The sequence below is a fragment of the Centroberyx affinis genome, unplaced genomic scaffold (genome assembly GCF_046629955.1).
Source record: "Centroberyx affinis isolate AG114_WGS23_722 - 3 ecotype Tasmania unplaced genomic scaffold, CSIRO-AGI_Caff_v1 ptg000410l_1, whole genome shotgun sequence".
NCBI lineage: Eukaryota > Metazoa > Chordata > Actinopteri > Beryciformes > Berycidae > Centroberyx > Centroberyx affinis.
The window spans coordinates 64,762-85,545 of record NW_027279077.1 but is presented as its reverse complement, the minus strand read 5'-3'; the positions used below and the strand labels follow the sequence as shown (position 1 = coordinate 85,545).

Here is a 20,784-nt window from a genome sequence, read left to right as displayed (position 1 = left end):
ATTAAATATGAAGTAAAATGGATTATAATTATATACAGTTTGTGCAGCTCAGACTGTACAGAAACTCTTGAGCTCATTGCAGAATATAGTTTAAATCATAGAATCACATTAGAATAAAGGATTTAATTTAGATCCATATTAAGTGGAGATCATTCAGCCTGTAGTATTTAATGTCACTTAGATCATCACCAGTGTATCAGCCTGGAGACTTAATGCAGATATAAAATTCAGATTCAGTAGCTGGTGGCACTGTTCTCAGCCTGTAGGGGGCGCTGTGGAGGATCAAGACTCAAGAGCAGCAAATGTTTTGACCCGGAGTTTGAAATGTCAAGGTCATTTTATCCAGATATCATACTCATTACATATTAATGGTGATGTTGGCATCTAGTACAATACGTTAATGATGGAATACTTTGTGTTGATAATGCTCAGGTAATACTGAATATCCAGGATAAATGTTTCAAGTTCATATTTAGTGCATTAAAAACAAGTTTGGACCAAAGTGCTTGACAGAAATTGGTTATTAAAGACAAGAATAAAAATGCAAAGAATTAAAATGAGAACAAAAAGAAGATTTTTTTTTTTAAACAATAATTAAAAAAGAACAAGCAGAAAAAATAAGCCTACACACACACACATACACACACAGTCATGAGAATCACCACCAAACCAAACCCTTTGATTTTATCCCTGAAATGTCCTTAAGTTCCCATTACATAAACATTAATTATCCATTAAAAATAACAGCTTTAATAAAGTAAGGTTAGTGTCATGGATTTATAAGGGATTTATTTATGGGGTTGATTCATGGAGACTCGTAATTACGGGATTTTTTATGCCTTTTGTGCAGGTTTACAGGTTATTAAGTGGAAATGAATAGAAAGTTCCTGTCTCCCTGAATTTTACATTAAATTAGAAAGTAAGAAGTCAAACAATAAGGGGAGTTTAAGGAGGTTTGATGAGCCTCCTCCATTTATTACTCTATTAATTTTAAGGGGATTTTGCATGAATTAATGTAAATGTAAGAGTATTTTAAGGGATTACTGGTTCATAGAGTATACATGCATCCACAGACACCTGATCAATCAAAACAAACAGCTAGTGAGTAAAAGTGAGTTTTACAATGATTCTTAAACAAACCAAACTGAATCAGCAAAAATCTTCCCATCTGTCTAATATTTACTGAAGCTGATGAATCGTGTCACAGTGAACCGGCTCCTCTGGCTGGAGGGATGAACCGTCAGAAGTCAGAAGTGTCCTATTTAAGTTCTGAGTACCTTTTGTTTTTTGGTGATTATCAGAATTTGATGTGAAAAAAAGTGATTTTGAAGTCGTTTGGAAAGTTGTGAATTCTTCTGGAACCCGCTGTGGCTCCTTGATCTTTTAAATCGGCTTAAAACGTTTCTGTTAGTTCACTGCTTTTTAAGAAATCTAGGGCAACACTCATCTGCACTGTAATATTTATTTATTTATATCTTTTTTATTTTCTTTTAAATGTGATTTTAATGCACTTTTCACATTTCTAATCCTCTTGCACTGTCTTTTCTTTTATCTTTCTATTTTCACTTGATTTGAGCTGCACTAGTTTACTTTTTAAGTCTTTTATCTTGTGGATCTCTTGTCTGTACTTTACCTTTACTGTATTTTTTATTACTTTTTTTGCACTTTGAATTGCCTCAGTGTTTGAAATGTGCTATACAAATAAAGCTGCCTTGCCTGAGACTGGGCCGGCACTGCGAGAGACGACTTGTGCAAATATATAGAAAGAGAAGAAGAAGAGGGAAGAACTGAGCAGACTGTGCGGGTCAGATGGGTGGAAACCTCCTGAGAGAAATGAAGAGAAGAGAAGTGGAGAGAAAGTCTGTGAGCTCTGTCTGTAACCTGAAGACCAGCAGGCAAGAGTGAAGTAACTCATTACATTTACTCACATTACTGTAACTGACAGTGGTGGAAGAAGTACTGAGATGTTTTCCTTCAGTAAAAGTAGCAATACAACAATGTAAAGATACTCCATTACAAGTAAAAGTCCTGCATTCAAAATCTTACTGAAGTAAAAGTACATAAGTATTGGCAGCAAAATGTACTTAGAGTATCAAAGTAAACGTACACATTATGCAAACTGTCCCCATTTAGAGAGTTATATTTTTCATAAATTATTGGAATATTAATACTGATTTATTGACATACATGTACATGTAAGCAGCATTTTAAAGTTGTCAACGTGAAGCTAATCTTAACAATTTAGCTATACTTTTGGGTAGTCTAATCTATAACAATGCTATTTTATAGTTATTTTATAAAGATGATCAAATGTTTTAAATATAAAATATTGATCTGAAAAGTAACTAGTAACTATAGCTGTGAAATAAATGTAATGGAGTAAAAAGTACAATATTTCCCTCTAAAATATAGTGGAGTATAAGTACAAAGTAGCATCAAATGGAAAATACTCAAGTAAAGTACAAGTACCTCAAAATTGTACTTAAGTACAGTACTTGAGTAAATGTACTTAGTTACTGTCCACCACTGGTAACTGAGTCGCTGTCTTGTGTACTTGTACTTTTCTGAGTATTTTTCTAAAGTCAGTACTTTGACTTTCCCTTCAGTCCATCACCAGTTTGTCCTCATGCTCCTCCTGGACAGGTCTCTCTTACAAAACAGATTTTTATTTTCAATGAGATTTACCTGGTTAAATAAAGGTTAAATAACAAAGTAAAATGAAACGTTAATAAAAGACCCAGATATCGGCCCCAGATATCGGTGTGAGCTGAGCAGAAAGTCGATGCTTCCGCCCGCTTTAACCAAACAAACAGGCCGCTGTCACTGAGTCACTGACTGAGCAGCCGCTGACCTTTGACCCACAGGAGCTCCTGACCGGCCGCAGCCTCGGCACAGCTTTTACTGAGCCGGACGGAGAGCGAGACGCAACTGAGCCGCTGAGGAAGATCTCACTGAAGTCCAGAACCAGAACCAGAACCAGAACCAGACTCTGATCTGATCTGACACAGAGGAACATGGCAGAGAGGAAAGCTGCTGCTCGGACTGCAGAGCCAGACTTCCTGCAGTGTAACGATCTGGCCTGTGAGGCGGTCGGGGGGAAGGTGAGTCACAGAGTCTCAGTACGGCTGCTGGGCTCAGACTGTTCAGTTATTAGATGATGTATCTGACAGTGGTGGAAGAAGTACTCTGATCCTTTACTTAAGTAAAAGTACCAATACAGCAATGTAAAAATACTCCATTACAAGTAAAAGTCCTGCATGAGAAATCCCACTTAAGTAAAAGTACATAAGTATTAGCAGCAAAATGTAGTTAAAGTATTAAAGTAAAAGTAGTGGTTTGGTCCCTCTGACTGATATTTTATTATATATGACATCATTAGATTATTAATACTGAAGCATCAGTGTGTAAGCAGCATGTTACTGTTGTAGCTGCTGGAGGTGGAGCTAGTTTGAACTACTTTATATACAGTTAGCTAGTTTAGTCCAGTGGTTCCCAACCTAGGGGTCGGGCCCCTCCAAAGGGTCACCGGATAAATCTGAGGGGTCGTGAGATGATTAATGGGAGAGGAAAGAAGAAAAAACAAAGTTCTGATACACAAATCTGTTTTCAGTTTTTGGACTTTTTCTCTAATCTTTGATTTTTGCTGAAATATTGGATCATTTGAACATTTATTGAAATGAAACCATGTGAGGTTTAGAGGGAAAAATCATTATTTGGTGGAGCTGTTAACAACTCATAGACATCTGAAATGTGACCCGACTACACACTGCTTTTTGGAAGACGTCAAAAGCCAAAAAGGTTGGAAACCACTGGTTTCATCTTTAACAATGTGTTGTATTTTAAAAGCTTGTTATATTATCCATTGTGTCAAATCTCCATCTGAAAAGGAACTAAAGCTGTCAAATAAATGTAGTGGAGTAGAAAGTACAATATTTCCCTCTGAAATGTAGTGGAGTGGAAGTATAAAGTAGCATCATATGGAAATACTCAAGTAAAGTGCAAGTATCTCAAAATTCTACTTAAGTACAGTACTTGAGTAAATGTACTTAGTTACTTTCCACCACTGTGTAGTTGAACGGATGGAGTCACACACGATGGATAGTGACTTTGTTAAAGGGATAGTTCAATATTTTGAAGAAACAATCATCAGTATATACATTTTAAATTTTGTCACAGAGCATATCTAACGCAGAGAATCAGACATGGAATGGGATTGGTACCTGAACCATATCGCTCATTTTGCTCCCAGGGAACCGTTGGCTCTTTTCTACATGTTGTATGGGAGTGTCCAGGGGTTTTTGATTTTTGGGGGAAGGTTATTAGTACTCTTGCAGAACTAACAGGGGTACACTTGCAAATGGACCCTGCTGTGCATCTTCTAAATGATGATTCCCACCTTTCCCTTACGGAAAAAACACACAGAGTCTGGCTGGCAGGCCTGACTGCAGCTCAGAAGATTGTAGTCCAGCGTTGGAAACCTCCTCATGATGTTTCCAGTCCTCACTGGCTTCAGAGCTTCATCAGCGAGAGTCAATGATGCACGACCAAACACAATTTTAATGTGGACAAATTTGATATCTAACTTGAAAGATCTTCTGGCTAAATAAGGACGCTGGTGGGGGGGTAGGGATGGGGGTAGAGGGATAGTTGGGTTAAACAGTCAAAATGTATTCAGCAACCTGTTGTATTGTCTGTAACTTGACAGTGTTACAATAAAAAATAAATGATACAAAAATATTTTGAAAAAACTAGCTTTCTGTCAATAGTTGTGATGGGAACTATTTTTTCTCAAAGACGCTCCGCCTCCTCAGCTGCTGTAGCTCCACAGAGCCAGAAGCATCCAAATATAACTGCTGACAGAAAGCTTGTTTTTTTACAATTTTTTCCAGATAACATCCTGACACCGGTGTGATTATACTGTGAGTGTCGTGTTTTGCAAAACAACATTTAGTTTTCAAACACAGTGGCGTTTGCCTCTCGGTTTGGAGTCATTCCTATGTTCCCCAGTTCTAGGGTTAGGGTTAGGGTTTAGGGTTAGGGTTAGGGTTCGAGACCTTCAAAATCAAATAAAATGATAACCATTGGTTTTGTTGTGTTTATATAGCTGTTTTGAAGCCTTGTTCCAATAAAAAAAAACCTGGATAATATTTATGAAATATTTTAACTCGAAACAGGTCAAATTTGACCCGAACACAATAGGAGGGTTAATGTGTGTTAACAGAATATTGAACTGGGGAACACTGGGAACTTAGGACCTTGGGAACATAGGACCTTGGGAACTTAGGACCCTGGGAATTTAGGACCTTGGGAACATAGATACGCTCCCCTAGGTTTCTACTGCAGTAGAGTGGGAGGGGCCGCCCAGTGTCATGTGGCCTCATGATGGGAAACATGTTATTTGGTCCCTGGGTTCAAAATACCAAACTATTCCTTTAAACACCTTTTTTTTTTTTTCATAATGGACAGAATGTTTTTGGCCCTGTGGTCTTCATCAGGGTCTGATAGTAACTCATCTTTCTCCTCTGTATGTTTGGAGACTTACCTGTCCCAGGTGTGTGGAGAGACAGGTGATGTCATCATCATCTCAACATGATCTCGTTACAACACTGAATCAACAAAATAAAAGGCTTCAAAGTATTTCATATGCAGACACAACTTTCAAAACACCTCTACCATTTTGACATGAAGGATCTGATCCTCACAGTAGGAATCACTATGTGAAGGTCTTACTTTTTAAAAACCTGGTATAAGATATAATAAAGTCTAGAAGAGGCAATTACATAACACAAGAGATTATACAAACGTTAGACTCAGAAATTAATCAATAGTCAATACTTGAAATATCTGCATATACATAATACTGTATATATTCAGAAAATATATTTTAATATTAGATTTTGGCCTGTTTTTACTATTTTTAACATTTTAAATATCAGTAAATTTAATGAATGCAAATTAAATTATAATTTAATTCACATTCATTCATATCCCCTTACATGATACATTATATTAAATATATGTATTGCCAGCATAATGTAAATATATTTATTTAAATTATTTAAGAGCTATATTCTGACTCTGTATTTTGCACACATATGTAAATATGTTCTGACAGTCTCCACATATGTGGAAATAGATTAGATTTCCATATGGGAAACATTCAGGCTGCAGGAGCTGGTCTGGGATCAAATCCAGTAGAAACCTGCAATATTAAGTTTTTTTCAGTTTTAGTTCTACAAACATTTCTCGGAGGCAGAAATAATCTGATTGGTTGAGTTAAACCTCAGTGGGCGGAGCCAAAGAACCACAGTTTTTCAGAGTGAAAATGGCAAACCTGGCAAAGAAAGGATTGTGGTCAAAATACAAATAAAAAATATTAATTGAAATGACTTCTTCTTTCATTCACTCCTGATGTTGAAGGTCAGCAGCTAGCTAACTAGCTTACCTAGCTAGCTATAGGCTAGTATGTCTAGTTTGAACTTGAAGGTCAGCTAGCTAACTAGCTAACCTAGATAACTTCATAATATTAGCTTCCTCCTCTCTTACCTTTGATATTGAGGATTATCTGCTGCTGCTGCACTGAACATATTTTCAGTTTAAAATAATATTGTTTGAATACATAAACCTTGTTTTTCTGTTTTGGCAGCAGTGTAGCATCTTCTGTCTGTCACACCATGGAGGGTCGCTCACCTGTTCACCTGTTCTCTCTGTTCTCTGTTCTCTCTGTTCTCTGTTCTCTCTGTTCTCTGTTCTCTCTGTTCTCTGTTCTCTCCGTTCTGTTCTCTGTTCTGTTATCTCTGTTCTGTTATCTCTGTTCTCTGTTCTGTTATCTCTGTTCTGTTCTCTGTTCTGTTATCTCTGTTCTCTCTGTTCTCTCTGTTCTCTCTGTTCTCTCTGTTCTGTTCTCTGTTCTCTCTGTTCTCTGTTCTGTTATCTCTGTTCTCTCTGTTCTCTGTTCTCTCTGTTCTCTGTACTCTCTGTTCTCTCCATTCTCTGTTCTCTCTGTTCTGTTCTCTGTTCTCTGTTCTCTCCGTTCTCTCTGTTCTCTCTTTTCTCTGTTCTCTGTTCTCTCTGTTCTCTCTTCCTCGCAGGTTATCTTTGCTACAGATGAATGGTTCGCTCCTGCTGCAAACCTGCTGAAGGTAAAACACAGTTACAGTAGAACTGAACATCACATCAGGTCTGTAGTGTGAACGGAGAACCTGCAGAGTTCTCTAGAACACACACACTCCTCACCTGCTGTCCTGTCTGTTCTGTCTGTCCTGTCTGTCCTGTCTGTCCTGTCTGTCCTGTCTGTTCTGTCTGTCCTGTCTGTCCTGTCTGTCCTGTCTGTTCTGTCTGTCCTGTCTGTCCTGTCTGTCCGTACAGAGAGAGCCTCCTCAGTTCGTCTCCTCTGCCTTCACTGAGTTTGGGAAGTGGATGGACGGATGGGAGACCAGAAGAAAAAGAATTCCTGGTTTGTTTCTTGTATTCAGACAAGCTGCAGTGTGAAACTGGATGATGACACATTAGAGACTGACTCCTCCACTAGGATTAAGATAAAGTTTCAAAACAAGTTGATTTGCACTGAAAACAAGTGAAACTCTCCTTCAATTGTTTGGAGAAGTCATATATTTTCTGACTGAATACAACATTAAAGGAGCACTTGAGATGGATATTTTTGCGGTGATGCAATATTTTATTTCCAAAACTTTTCCAATTTTTGTGAAAAAAAATCATAATCGTAAGTTTCTTATTTACGGAAGCCGAGAACGGCCGTGCTTGCAATTATTTTTTTTAATGCTGTTATCTCGAGATCACAAGTTAATTATCTCGTTATTTCCAGAAAACGAGCTTTGTTATCTCGAGGTAACGAAATAATCAACCCGTTATCATGAGAAAACAAAATATTGTTTCCTCTTATTACTTAAAATGTTTCTCAGAGATCAGGACCCATGTCAGCATGTAGAGATGGCGTCTTGACAACTGACAACAACATAACTGCAGCAAACAAAATACACATTTATGCCTTGACTTCCTGTTCAGTTCTGAATCCTCCTGACAGTCATGACAGTGATCTTGAAGGCTGAAATCAGGTGTGATCAAATTTTCATTTCATTTCATTTTCGAGTTCTCCATAATTATCCCGTGATCTCGAGAAAACAAAAGTCGTTTTCTCGTGATAAATTATCTCATTATCTCGAGAAATCGTCCTTTTGTTTTCTCGAGATAACGAAATAATTGCAAGCATGGCTGTTCTCGGCTTCCGTACTTATTCAATATATCTAAAATATAGAAGATCCAGGCTGTAACAGCGTCTCATTTAGTCAACGAAGGACTTCATTTGCTTTAATTTTGTGCTGATAATCACTTTAAAACTTTTTTCCAAATCTCACTCTGGAAGAAAACCACATGTTCAGCCCTCCTGGTGTTCATGGATGTGATGTTGTGTTGAAGGTCATGACTGGTGCGTGGTGCAGCTGGGCGTCGGCGGTCTGATCCTCGGTCTGGACGTCGACACTTCCTTCTTCACGGGAAACCACCCGCCCCGCGTCTCCGTCCAGGCCGCCTGTCTGGGTACACAACACCCACCAGCACCACAGAAGAAGAAACACAAACAGACATGAAGAAACAACTTCAGATACTGTAGAACTGATACTGAGCTATAGTACTGACACTGAGCTATAGTACTGAAACTGAGCTATAGTACTGATACTGAGCTATAGTACTGAAACTGAGCTATAGTACTGATACTGAGCTATAGTACTGAAACTGAGCTACAGTACTGATATTGAGCTATAGTACTGATACTGAACTATAGTACTGATACTGAACTATAGTACTGAAACTGAGCTACAGTACTGATATTGAGCTATAGTACTGATACTGAACTATAGTACTGAAACTGAGCTATAGTACTGAAACTGAGCTATAGTATTGAAACTAAGCTATAGTACTGATACTGAACCATAGTACCGATACTGAACAATAGTACCGATACTATACTACTCCATCTGATAATCCCCCTCCCTCCCTTGACCAGACGCCCCCCCCTCCCTCTCCCTGGAGGGAGACCGAACCGGCATGGCCGCCTCCGACAGTCAGCTGGCTGCTGTTGCCAAGGTAACAGTGACAGGTCAAGGTTGCTCTTACCCTACTGGGTTTGTAATATTAGTAGTAGTAGTAGTAGTAGTAGAGGTAGTAGTAGTAGAAGTAGTTGCAGTTTTAGTAGTAGTGGTAGAGGTAGCAGTAGTAGAAGTAGTCGTAGTATATCTAGCAGTAGTTGTAGTAGCAGTAGTAGTAGCCAGTAGTATTAGTCTTAGTAGCCGTAGTAGTGTTAGTACTAGTAATAGTATCAGTCTTAGTAGAAATAGTTGTAGTAGTAGTTGTAGTAGTAGTAGTAGTTGTTGTAGTAGTAGTAATAGTAGTAGTATTATAGTAGTAGTAGTAGTAGTAGTAGTAGCAGTAGTAGTAGTAGTGGTAATGGGAGTGGCCGCACTAGTAGTAATTGTAGTAATAGTAGTAGTAGTCATTGTAGTAGCAGTAATAGTACTAGTAGTATTAGTGTTGGCCTGATTCATACACATACAAAGGGAAACAATGATCTCTGATATATTTGATTGACAGCTGATGTCCTATTTGATTGACAGCTGTGTTCGGAGTCGTGGGCGGAGCTTGTCCCGGTGTCGGAGCTGCAGCCTGGATACTCAGACTGCTGCCACAACTACTTCCAGGTCAGCTTCCCCCACAGGGTGACCCACCTGCGCCTCAACATGCACCCAGGTACACACACACACACACACACACACACACACACACACACACACACACACACTGTGCCACTCCGATCTGACAAGTGGGATGCAGGTTGATGATTACATATTTACTGTAGAATTGATCGGTACTACCCTGGTTGTCTATGGGAAGACCTTAAAGGAATCGTTCACCCAAAATGTCGTCATTATCTCCTCTCCTCCCCCTCATGTCAGCTGAAACTCTAGTGAGGTTTGTATGTCAGCTGAACACACAGTGAGTCAGTTAGCGAGCACTGCTTCATCTCAGCCTTCTGCAAAACAACTGGAGTGAATGGAGAGCGTTTCTTTAGTTCCAAAAAGGGCAAAAAATGACCATAAAATTACTGCAAGCCAAACGACTGCACTGATCACTGAACAAAGAACTCTGTTTTTACCACTTTATTGGGTCATTCAAGCACGCTCTATATTTCCGACAGCATTTGAAGGCAGCATCTGCTTGCTGCTGTTGTGACTGTTGCTGCAGTCACAACAGGAAATAATGAGGTACATATCAGACTTTTGGACCCACGGTGCAATCGTTTGGCAAAAAAGATAACCTGAAGTTCATCATTCAATATGTATAAAATCTAGAGGATCCAGTCTCTAAAAGTGTCTTGTTTACTTCAGTCCGCTATTCTCCTTGGAAATCACCAAAATCTATTGTCATTTTCTGCTCTTAATCATTTTTTTGGTGCCGCTATTTTCAAATGATGAAGATCTGATTTTGCATCCAAACTCTTTCAGTAACCTTATTAACAGTGTGTATCATCTGTATGTTTATTAATATTGTTCTCCTCCTGTGTGGCAGACGGAGGGATCTCCAGGCTGCGGGTGTATGGCGTCGGGCAGAGGGACTGGGCGTCTGGCTCCGCCCACCAGGACGTCGACCTGCTGGCTCTGACCAATGGGGGCGTCTGCCTGGGCTACAGCGACGCCCACTTTGGACATCCACGCAACATGATTGGTAGGAAGCACTGTGTGTTATGAATGTTAATGAGCTCACACAGCCTGAATTATCACCATTATTATTATTAGTAGTAGTAGTATTGAAGCATAATTTATAATGTTATTGATCATATTTTTCATTTTCATTATTCATTATTATTATTAAGAATAAAAAATAATCAATATGATAAAATATTTGTAATAACAACAATAATGTTTATTTTATGATTACATTTTAATTTAAAATGTACATTATTGTACTGTAAAATAAATTATTATTATTATTGAATCACATAATCTTATTTTATTGATCATATTTTTGATTCTGTACTTTGTTATTAAAAATAAAATAACAATAATGATAATAATATGATATATGAAGAATATATGAAGATAGATTAATATCATGTTTGTTTTATCAATATATTTTTATTACAATTTCTTTTAAATAATGCAATTTCTCAAGCATGGCTGTTGCTGTGGTGTGTGAGCAGTTTTATTGAAAAGATGAGCTGGAACTTCAACAGACTATAAATGGACTGCAAGGAACTTTTTTGGATAATCTGGTCAAATGTTTTTTAATCAAACTTTAGTAAAACAGTGTTAATTTCAGCCATCTGTGTCTCCTACTGTGAATAATTAAACTCTTAATGAGTTAATTAAGTGAGCGGATCAGAGACAGTCGTCAGTGTTTTGCTTCTATTAAGCCTTTAAGTATTAAAGCTGGCAGCGGACCAAAGCACGACTCTGTAATTAAAGACTGAAATAGATTCAGAATGTGAAAAACAACTGAGACAGAGATGAAAAAACTTTAAATTATCACCCAACAACTCCTTCTGCTCCTCTTCTGTCTTTCCTTCACTTGTCATCAGGATCATTCTCAGCTCACAGGAATATTTCTGATTTCCATCTAGTGTCAGACTGCTGTGACCAAGTCAAGTCCAAGTCATTAATGTCAAGTCTCAAGTCTAAATGTAGATTACCAAGTCAAGTCCAAGTCAAGTCCAAGTCATTAATGTCAAGTCTCAAGTCTAAATGTAGAACAGCAAGTCAAGTCAGAACAAATCAAGAGTCCAGTATCAATTTAATATCTTAAAGAAAACTAAATATCTAGGACTTTTCAATGCAATATGGTTTTAATAGGATAAAAACTTGGTAAGAGCATCATGAGTTTGATTTATAGAATCAGTTTCAACTTCAATAAATTCAATCATTCCATACAAATTCAGAAAACAGAATTTAAATTCAGTCGTCTGCTGGAACAAATCTCATCACTTTCAATCTAAGTCATTTACACAAACACAAGATCTCAAGTCAAGACTTTAGAAACCTTTTCAAGTCATCAGAGTACAAGTCAGAGTCAAGTCCCAAGTCACCAGAACCCAAGTCAGAGTCAAGTCCCAAGTCACCAGAACCCAAGTCAAGTCAAGTCCCAAGTCACCAGAACCCAAGTCAAGTCAAGTCCCAAGTCACCAGAACCCAAGTCAGAGTCAAGTCCCAAGACTTCTCTTCATGCATCAAGTCAAGTCTCAAGCAGTTAAAACTGGGACTCGAGTCCAAGTCACGTGACTCAACACAACAAAACATACAAAACAGTAGAAAATACAAAAATAGCAAAAATATCTATAATAGAGACTAGACTTCCTGTAACTTTATCTAACATGATGGACTTGTCTGTCTCTTCTTCTGTGGTGTTCATACCAGTTCAGAACACATGAAGAAACAGCTAAATATGAGCATCAGTCCAGACTTCAGTTTGTTCTGCTGGGCTTTCTGTCTCCTTCTACCCATAATCCCTTGTGTTTCAGGGTGGTTTCCTGTAGTTGGAGTGTCAGTTCACTTGTTAGAGGACTGAGACGCTCACTGCCACCAGAGGTCAAAGGTCTGGTTGCTCTGGTTGCTCTAGTTGCTCTGGTTGTTCTGGTTGCTCTGGTTGCTCTGGTTGCTCTGGTTGCTCTAGTTGCTCTGGTTGCTCTGTGTGTTCCAGGTCTGGGCAGAGCAGTCAACATGGCCGACGGCTGGGAAACGGCCCGCAGACTGGACAGACCCAGAGAACTGAAGGTTCTCTCTCTCACACACACACACACACACACACACACACACACACACACACACACACACACACACACACACTTACAACTACTGTCACTCCACTCATCTCTCCATACAAATAATATTAAGAATATTTTATATTTTTTATTAAGGAAAGAAATTCTAGATATAGAAAATTAGAGAGAATGGAATTTTGTATAATAATCCTTGCAAATACAATCATGTAATTTAATTTTAAGTTTTATTAATTTAATTAAATTAAATTTAAAATTCTATTTATTTATTGGAATAATGGCATAATGTTTTTGGGTTGTCCGTCCGTCCGTCTCATCCTCATGAACTCGATATCTCAGCAACGCCTTGAGGGAATTTCTTCAAATTTGGCACAAGCGTCCACTTGGACTCAGGGATGAACTGATTAGAATTTGGTGGTCAAAGGTCAAAGGTCAAGGTCACTGTGACCTCACAAAAGACGTTTTTGGCCATAACTCAAGAATTCATACGCTAATTATGACAAAATTTCACACAAATGTCTAATAGGATAAAATGATGAAGTGATGACATTTTATATCCAAAAGTTCAAAGGTCAATTTCACTGTGACACCATAATGTTTTGCTTACCACTGTAGCTGAGAAAATGATCTTGGGTCATTCTACAGAAACGGTGGAAGTGCTGTCACTTACTTTTGCAGACACCAAAATCCTTTAAGTTGTAGTAAGTATATATGTTCAATAAATAAAGACTGTCCTTGCAGTGATAAACAAAGTTTATTGGTGGAGCCGCGAGACGTTTATTTCTAGTTTTTGTTTTATTAATACAATTTTGGTTTTATTAATTTAACTTAATTTACATCAAGATCAAGTGTGTTTTCGTCATTTCTTTTTAGTTTTAAATCACTAAAATTAAATTTAGTTTAAATTCTACATTTTACATAATTTGTACCTCTTTGTGTGTGTGTGTGTGTGTGTATTCATTATGTAAATTGCCCAACCCGTCTTCCTCTGTTACCCCCCCCCCCCCCTCCCCAGGTGGACGGGCGGGGCATCCTCCAGCTGTCCGGCTCTGAGTGGGCGGTGTTCCGGCTCGGTCGGCCCGGACTCATCAGCCGCATCGAGGTCGACACGCTGCACTTTAAAGGTACGATGACATCATCCTCACCATAAAAACATGGATCCAGACAGAATGTGAAACCCTGAAATGAAGATAAAACTTTGTGCAAAAACTGTAGGGGGTGGAAGACTTTCAAGGGCAACTGTATAGTGAATGACATGATATTAAAGGTGCTACATTTATCATTTAACATCAATAAATCATCAGCACATTAATTTAGAGACACTAGTATAATGATCCTTCATAGTTTCTCCTTCACCTGGTGGATCTGGAGGGAAATCTGCTGGATCGCTTTACGGCACAAAACAGGAAGAGGTTCTGTTCTTCCAGAGCAAACGGAGCTAAAGCTGAAAGAGTTTCTGGCAGCAGATGGTGGAAGGAGGGAAAGGAAGATGGAGAAATCACTTCCAACATGTTGATCCTCTTCGGGGGGGGGGCAGGGAGCAACGGGGCTGATGGGAAATGTAGTCTTAATGTGGAGAAACACTAGAACTAACAGGAGAACAATCAGCTCCACTATTATTTCCCAGTTGCATGTCGTTTGTTTCCCTCCAGGAAACTTCCCAGACTCCTGCAGGATCGAAGCGTGCACTTTGACCCCTGAGGAAGAAGCCCGCTGCATCAGGAACAGATGGACTTCTGGGAAATGGCGACTCCTCCTGCCTCCTCAGAAAGTACGTTACTGAATTTGAGAGATCCGCACTCTCCTCAAAAAGAGACTGATATCTTAAAACCCTCTTCCAGCCTGACAGACAAACCAAAAGAACTGAAGTTTAAACTCTAGTCCGGATCTCCAGGTTTCCAAAGATCCAGACCTGTCAGGCTGAGTTAGAGGGAAATTAAGAAAATGAAGCACAAACATCTGGATTTTTTCCATTTGCTGTGATGTTGCAGCGTCTTGGTTTGAATATTTCTCTCAGTGCAGCAGCTGTATGGCAAGCCAGATGGGTCAGAAGGTGTTTACCTTTGCGTGTTTCTCACATAACAAACCAATAATAATGGCCAATCAAAACCACATCAGCCGAGGACAGACCAATCACATTCGACGTGTGCCATCTGTTATTATACGTGCATGATAAGCAACATTTCTTATCATACGTGTAAAATAAGAATTATATTTTTAATCATTATTATTTATTTTTTTCTATTTTGTTTTATCAACATTTCACTGTTGATCATTATTATTTATTTTATACTATTTTATTTTAGTAACATTTTAATGTTTTACTATAATCAATTTATTTTGTGCAGTATTTCACAATTTTATTTTTAATGTTATTTTTATTGCTTGTATTATCTTTTATTGTTTATCTTTTATTATCTTAACTACCCATCTTTTATTGTTGTCTTATTCAACTAACTTTTTTTTTTTTTTTTTAATGTTTTGGTGTGCATTAATCTCTAAATCCATTTTTAACATCCAACATTTTGTCAATCGCTTGTAAAGAACTTGATTTGTTTGAAAGGTGCTATATAAATAAAGTTTGATTGATTGATTGATATGTGTATTACATAAAATGGAATGTTTATGATGAGAGAGATGATCAATCTATAAAATAATTTCTGACCAATCAGTGGATTTCTTAGCCATTATCAAACGTGTTTGTTATGTGAGAAACATGCAAAGGTAAACATGTTTTGACCCATCTGGCTTGCCGTAGCTGCAGCTTCAGTGAAGAGACCTGGAAGTACAGTCTGTTTTTTGTTTTTTTACTTTGACACTACTTAAGGGAAATGTAAGGGGAAAGTCAGGGATTAAAATGTGAGGGATTGAAATTAAAACCAAATGATGGAACTTTTTAAATGATAACAGGTAACTGAAGAGTTTTTTTTATTTTTTTATTACAGGCAAATAATACACATAACACACTCGACAATATGATGACATGACAATATATCTTCACAAAAGAGAAAAGGAAAAAAAAAAACAAGTAGTAAAAAAAGTAAATAAAAATAAAAAAGACAAAATAAAAATAGTAGGATCCCTTCAGTAATTCAGATAATTAGATTGACAGCACCAGTACATTTAGAAACTGAAATATACATATGACAGGTAGAGCGTATTTAGAGTTTTATATCGTCCCACTCTTCACTAGAGCAAATTTTTTCCCATTTCATATTGTGTTGTGCTACTTGGTAATGGTTTGTAGAAATTAACAAGAGTTTACAGATATAATAATAATAATGATAATAATAATAGTAATAATAATAATAATAATAATAATAAATATATAGCACCTTTCTTAACAAGGTTACACGGTGCTTTACAATAAAATAAGAAGATAAATTAAAATAAAAACAGTAAAACATTGGGTACAGATAGTAGATAAAGGAATAAAACAAAGGTAAAAGCAGCAGTACAGGTGTGATCAAAGGAAGTAAAACACAGATACTGAACCAGAGAAGCATCACAACATGATGTTAAGTTTAAAATGTTATAAAAAGATTAAAAGAAGATACTGAGCAAAAAAAAAAAAAAAGAACCCCCACATTACATAAAGATGTTAAAAAGGCCTTTTTTTTTTTTAATAAAAATGAAAGATATTGAATTTTTAAGTTCAGGTAATAATTTATTTATTTTCAAAATGCACATCCTGTAGATCCTTTTGCAAATGAATTCACCATTAATTCCCCAGATATTTCATTTTCATTTCTAAACGGCTTCGGAAAAAAAAAAAATCTGCTTTTCCATTTCCAAACATTTTAATTAATTAGGTGTTCAGATGTTTATCCTGCGGACAGATGGGAAGGAATTAAAACGTGTCGGCGTTTACTTAAATATAGCCTCTGCGTGCGTGTGGTGAGGAATAAATCACAGGACGTGTTGGCAGGCTCGCCGCCGCCTCCATCGCTCCGCCGCCGCCGCCGCCGCCGCCGCCCAATCTCACGCCGGGCGTCTGCCAACATGGCCGCCTGCCAGGAGGAACCCAGAAACCCCGGAGAAGAGCCGGCGCTATCTGCTGCTTCCTTATGGAGGAAATAAAAAAAAAAAAAAAAAACCTCTCAGGACTTTAACGATGAGAAGAAAGTTGAACACCGCTTATGGGAAATGATCATGTGATCGGGCCGTTTTGTTTTCATAGTCACTGGAGTTTCTTTCCAAAATGAGGAATAAAGCTTCGAAAAAAATGGACACAGAAAGGAATGAATTTAGGGGAGAGCGGGGTAAGTTGTCACGTGGGTACGTTGCCTCAGTGACTTTATTTCAGGAACTAAATATTTTAGAGCCAAAAAACTAAAATAAAATTACAAAAATGTTTACTTTCTTAATAAGAGGATACTTATGTTGAAAACAGTCTAAGTCAAAACACTCTATCATAAAAGCAAGAGCAAGAGCAAGTAAATGATGAAAAATTTTTCTTCTAATTTTTTTCTTATAAAGTAATCAAAATAATTACACATTGTGACACATAAAATAATATAAAATATATAAAATAATATAATATAAAGATACATATGAATGGTTTAGTGAAGCTGTGTGCTCAGGGAAGGGAAGTTGTCACATTGAAAAAAAAAAAGTAAAAAGTGTGACAACATACCCCGCTCTCCCCTACTACAGGATGTTATTTAATTATCTTGCTCACAAAATGCTGACATCTGAGAAACTGTGATCATCTGCATTTTTGAAATATGAACTGAACATCAGGCAGCTCTTTTTCCCCCAAAATGAGTTTATTACCCTGCAGAAATATTCATCTGAACAAGTTATTCACTCTAGTATTGAGTCTTTAGATTTTTATTTTCATTAAAACAAGTGGATTTTGTCATTGTGGGGGATCATTTCCCCTCTTCCCAATGCAGTTTCATTGATTTCAGGAATTTTCTTGAATCAGGACACATTATAGGAATAAGTGTTTGAGGCAGAATCTGTCAGTCTGGTTTTAGGAACAGTAAGATGTTCAGACTCAGTACAGGAGGCTGTTTGTTGTGTTCTGTTCTTTTCTCTGCAGAAAATGTTCATCTTCACCATCACAGTCTTTACAGTATTTTTCTAAAAGCAGGTGGAAGAGAGATAACTCCACTTCATTCAGGAATTTTCCAGAAACAACTGTCAGTTTCTTTTTTACTCTTTTTCCTATTTCTGCTAATGTTTTCATTTTCATTTTTAAGTAAATTTCATTTTCATTTTTATTTGTAAGTGAATTATTTATAAGTTAATTTCCTTTGCTTCTCAGTGACTCAGCTGTATTTGATACAGGTGTCGTCTCTCAAGCCCTGTGGGATTTTTTCAGCCACCTGGACAGTCTTGTTTAATTCTGTCTGTTGTCATTTTATATTTTACTGTCTTCCACAACTCAACTCAACTCAACTCAACAACAAAACAAAACAAAACAAAACAAAACAAAACAAAACAAAACAAAACAAAACAAAACAAAACAAAACAACGAAACTAAACAACTAAACTAAACTAAACTAAACTAAATTTAACTAAACTAAACTAAACTAAACTAAACTAAACAAGACAACTAAACTAAACTAAACAACTAAACTAAACAACTAAACAAAACAAAACAACTAAACTAAACAACTAAACTAAACTAAACTAAACTAAACTAAACTAAACTAAACAAGACAACTAAACTAAACCAAACGAAACAACTAAACTAAACTAAACAAAACAACTAAACTAAACTAAACTAAACTAAACTAAACTAAACTAAACTAAACTAAACTAAACAAGACAACTAAACTAAACTAAACTAAACTAAACTAAACTAAACAAGACAACTAAACTAAACTAAACTAAACTAAACTAAACTAAACTAAACTAAACCAAACTGTGTGTTGAATCAAGGCAGAATGAGGCAGATCACTTCTCTTGATCATTGGGATCAAGAAAATGAAACTTGATTCTAGAAAATTCCTGAATCCAGTTGATTTGCATTAGAAACAACTGGAGTCCACCTCACTCCACCTGCAGGTTACTTCACTGGTTTTCAGAAGGTTTTAAAACTCAACACTAGATGAATCGTCTGTATCTTCCTCTCTGCAGCTCTCTCCTCACCGCAGTCATCAGTTCGGGGGGGCGGAGCTTGCGGCGGGCGGAGCCGTCAGTCACGTCCGGCTGGTCATCGCTCCGGACGGAGGGGTGAGCCGGCTGCGGCTCTGGGGCCGGCCGGGGCCAACGGGACGTCCCACACCGGCCGCCAAACTGTGACACACACACACACACACACACACACACACACACACTTCCCAACCACAGAAACAGAATGAATAGAACAGACACTCAGTGATGGGTCAAGGTCATTTCTTCTGGTTCACTTGATGGCTGCCATAGAATCTAGATGGTGTAGTCATCTAATCAAATCCAGGCTAGTCTATTCATTCCAGTTCTGTGGTTTCTACAAAACCAAAAGTTTCTGGACTGGATCTAAAGGTTTTGGTCGGTGTCTCATGTATTGTTCCCAGACTGTGCAGGAACCTGGACCCTGCTGTGTTTGCTGTGTGGAAACCAAATAAAATATTCATCCTATTTGATTTGATTGAGTTGATTGATTTGATTCAAATTGATGGGTTCGAATCCGGACCAGGAGCTTTGTCACATGTCATCCACCTCTCTCTCTTCTCTCTTTCCCAATGATTACTGTGTCTCTCTACTTTGAACTGTCTAATAAAAGGCAAAAATCGTAAACAATAAATAAATAAATAAACAAACAAACATGTCTGGTTTTGTCAAAATCAGATCAGTGGAGTCTGAGATTTTGAGGGATGAGTGAACAGATGTAGCCCCCCCCCCCCCCCCGACCAAACACACTCACACACACACACACACACACACACACACTCACACACACACACACACACACACTGAGCTGATCTGTGTAATTTTGAAAATATGACAACACAGTGGTCAGATGCATCATTTCGGCAAAAACCAACAAACGTAATTTTTTTGCAATTTCTAAAAAAATGAGATGTATCAGATCCCTTAAGTTTTGAGAAACTGAGTGTGACGAACACACACACACACACACACACACACACACACACACACACACACACTCTCTCTCTCACTGACACGCATTCTCTTTCACTGCTTCACACACACACACACACACACACACTCTCTCTCTCACTGACACACACTCTCTTTCACTGCTTCACACACACACACACACACTTGGAACACACTGTCACTCACTTTCCCACTATGATATACACACACACGTTCTATCGTTCTTTCTTTGACACAGAATCTCTCTCTCTCTCTCTGTGTCACACACACACACACACACACACACACACACACACAGAGCAGGAGTGTGTCAGGCAGCAAAGTGCCGACTCAGCTCTCTGCTTGTAGAAAAGGTCACAACCATCAACGAGCTGATGGGTAAAAATTGGAGCCGGACGTTCGAGCATAACTCAACTCTCTCTTTGTCTCTCTCTCTCTCTCTATCCTCCTCTCTCTCTCTCTATCCTCCTCTCTCTCTCTCTATCCCCCTCTCTCTCTCTCCCTCTCTCTCTCTCCCTCTCTCTCTCATTACCAAGTCATTTAAGATTTAAATGAAGGATGGGTGCAGAGGGACGAGGTCTTTCCCTGATGATGGGATTTAATCTGAGTTATAGAAGATCTGATGTTCTGATGTGAAACTCTTCTCTCTCTCCACAGTTTGTTGTGAAATGTATATAAGGCTATCTATCTATAACCTATCTATCTATTCTATTTTAATTTTAATAAATGGATTTGCAGGCAGTGTTTAGATCATCAGGCATCACATCACAAAATGGGTAAAAAAAATTAAAAAGTATAAAAATAAATACGTTTGTCTGGTTGAGAGATGATGAGTGTGTTCTCAACTCCTGCCAGCAGGGGGCGACAGTCACCAGGAGATGACCTCACTTCCTCAACTCTCTGCTCCAGACAGGAGGAGAAGAAGAATAATTTGACTTTTCCTT

At 37.9% G+C, this 20,784-nt stretch overlaps 1 protein-coding gene across 1 annotated transcript; it reads left to right on the top strand.

Annotated features, from left to right (window-relative positions):
• The first annotated feature begins 3,014 nt into the window (after positions 1 to 3,014).
• Positions 3,015 to 19,039, top strand: allc (allantoicase). The gene is made up of 11 exons (XM_071516608.1): positions 3,015 to 3,101; positions 7,092 to 7,142; positions 7,369 to 7,456; positions 8,437 to 8,556; positions 9,023 to 9,102; positions 9,630 to 9,762; positions 10,582 to 10,737; positions 12,706 to 12,779; positions 13,800 to 13,908; positions 14,437 to 14,555; positions 18,875 to 19,039. Exons 1-11 carry the CDS (start codon positions 3,015 to 3,017, stop codon positions 19,037 to 19,039), a joined length of 1,182 nt encoding a protein of 393 aa, XP_071372709.1.
• The last annotated feature ends 1,745 nt before the right edge of the window (positions 19,040 to 20,784 follow it).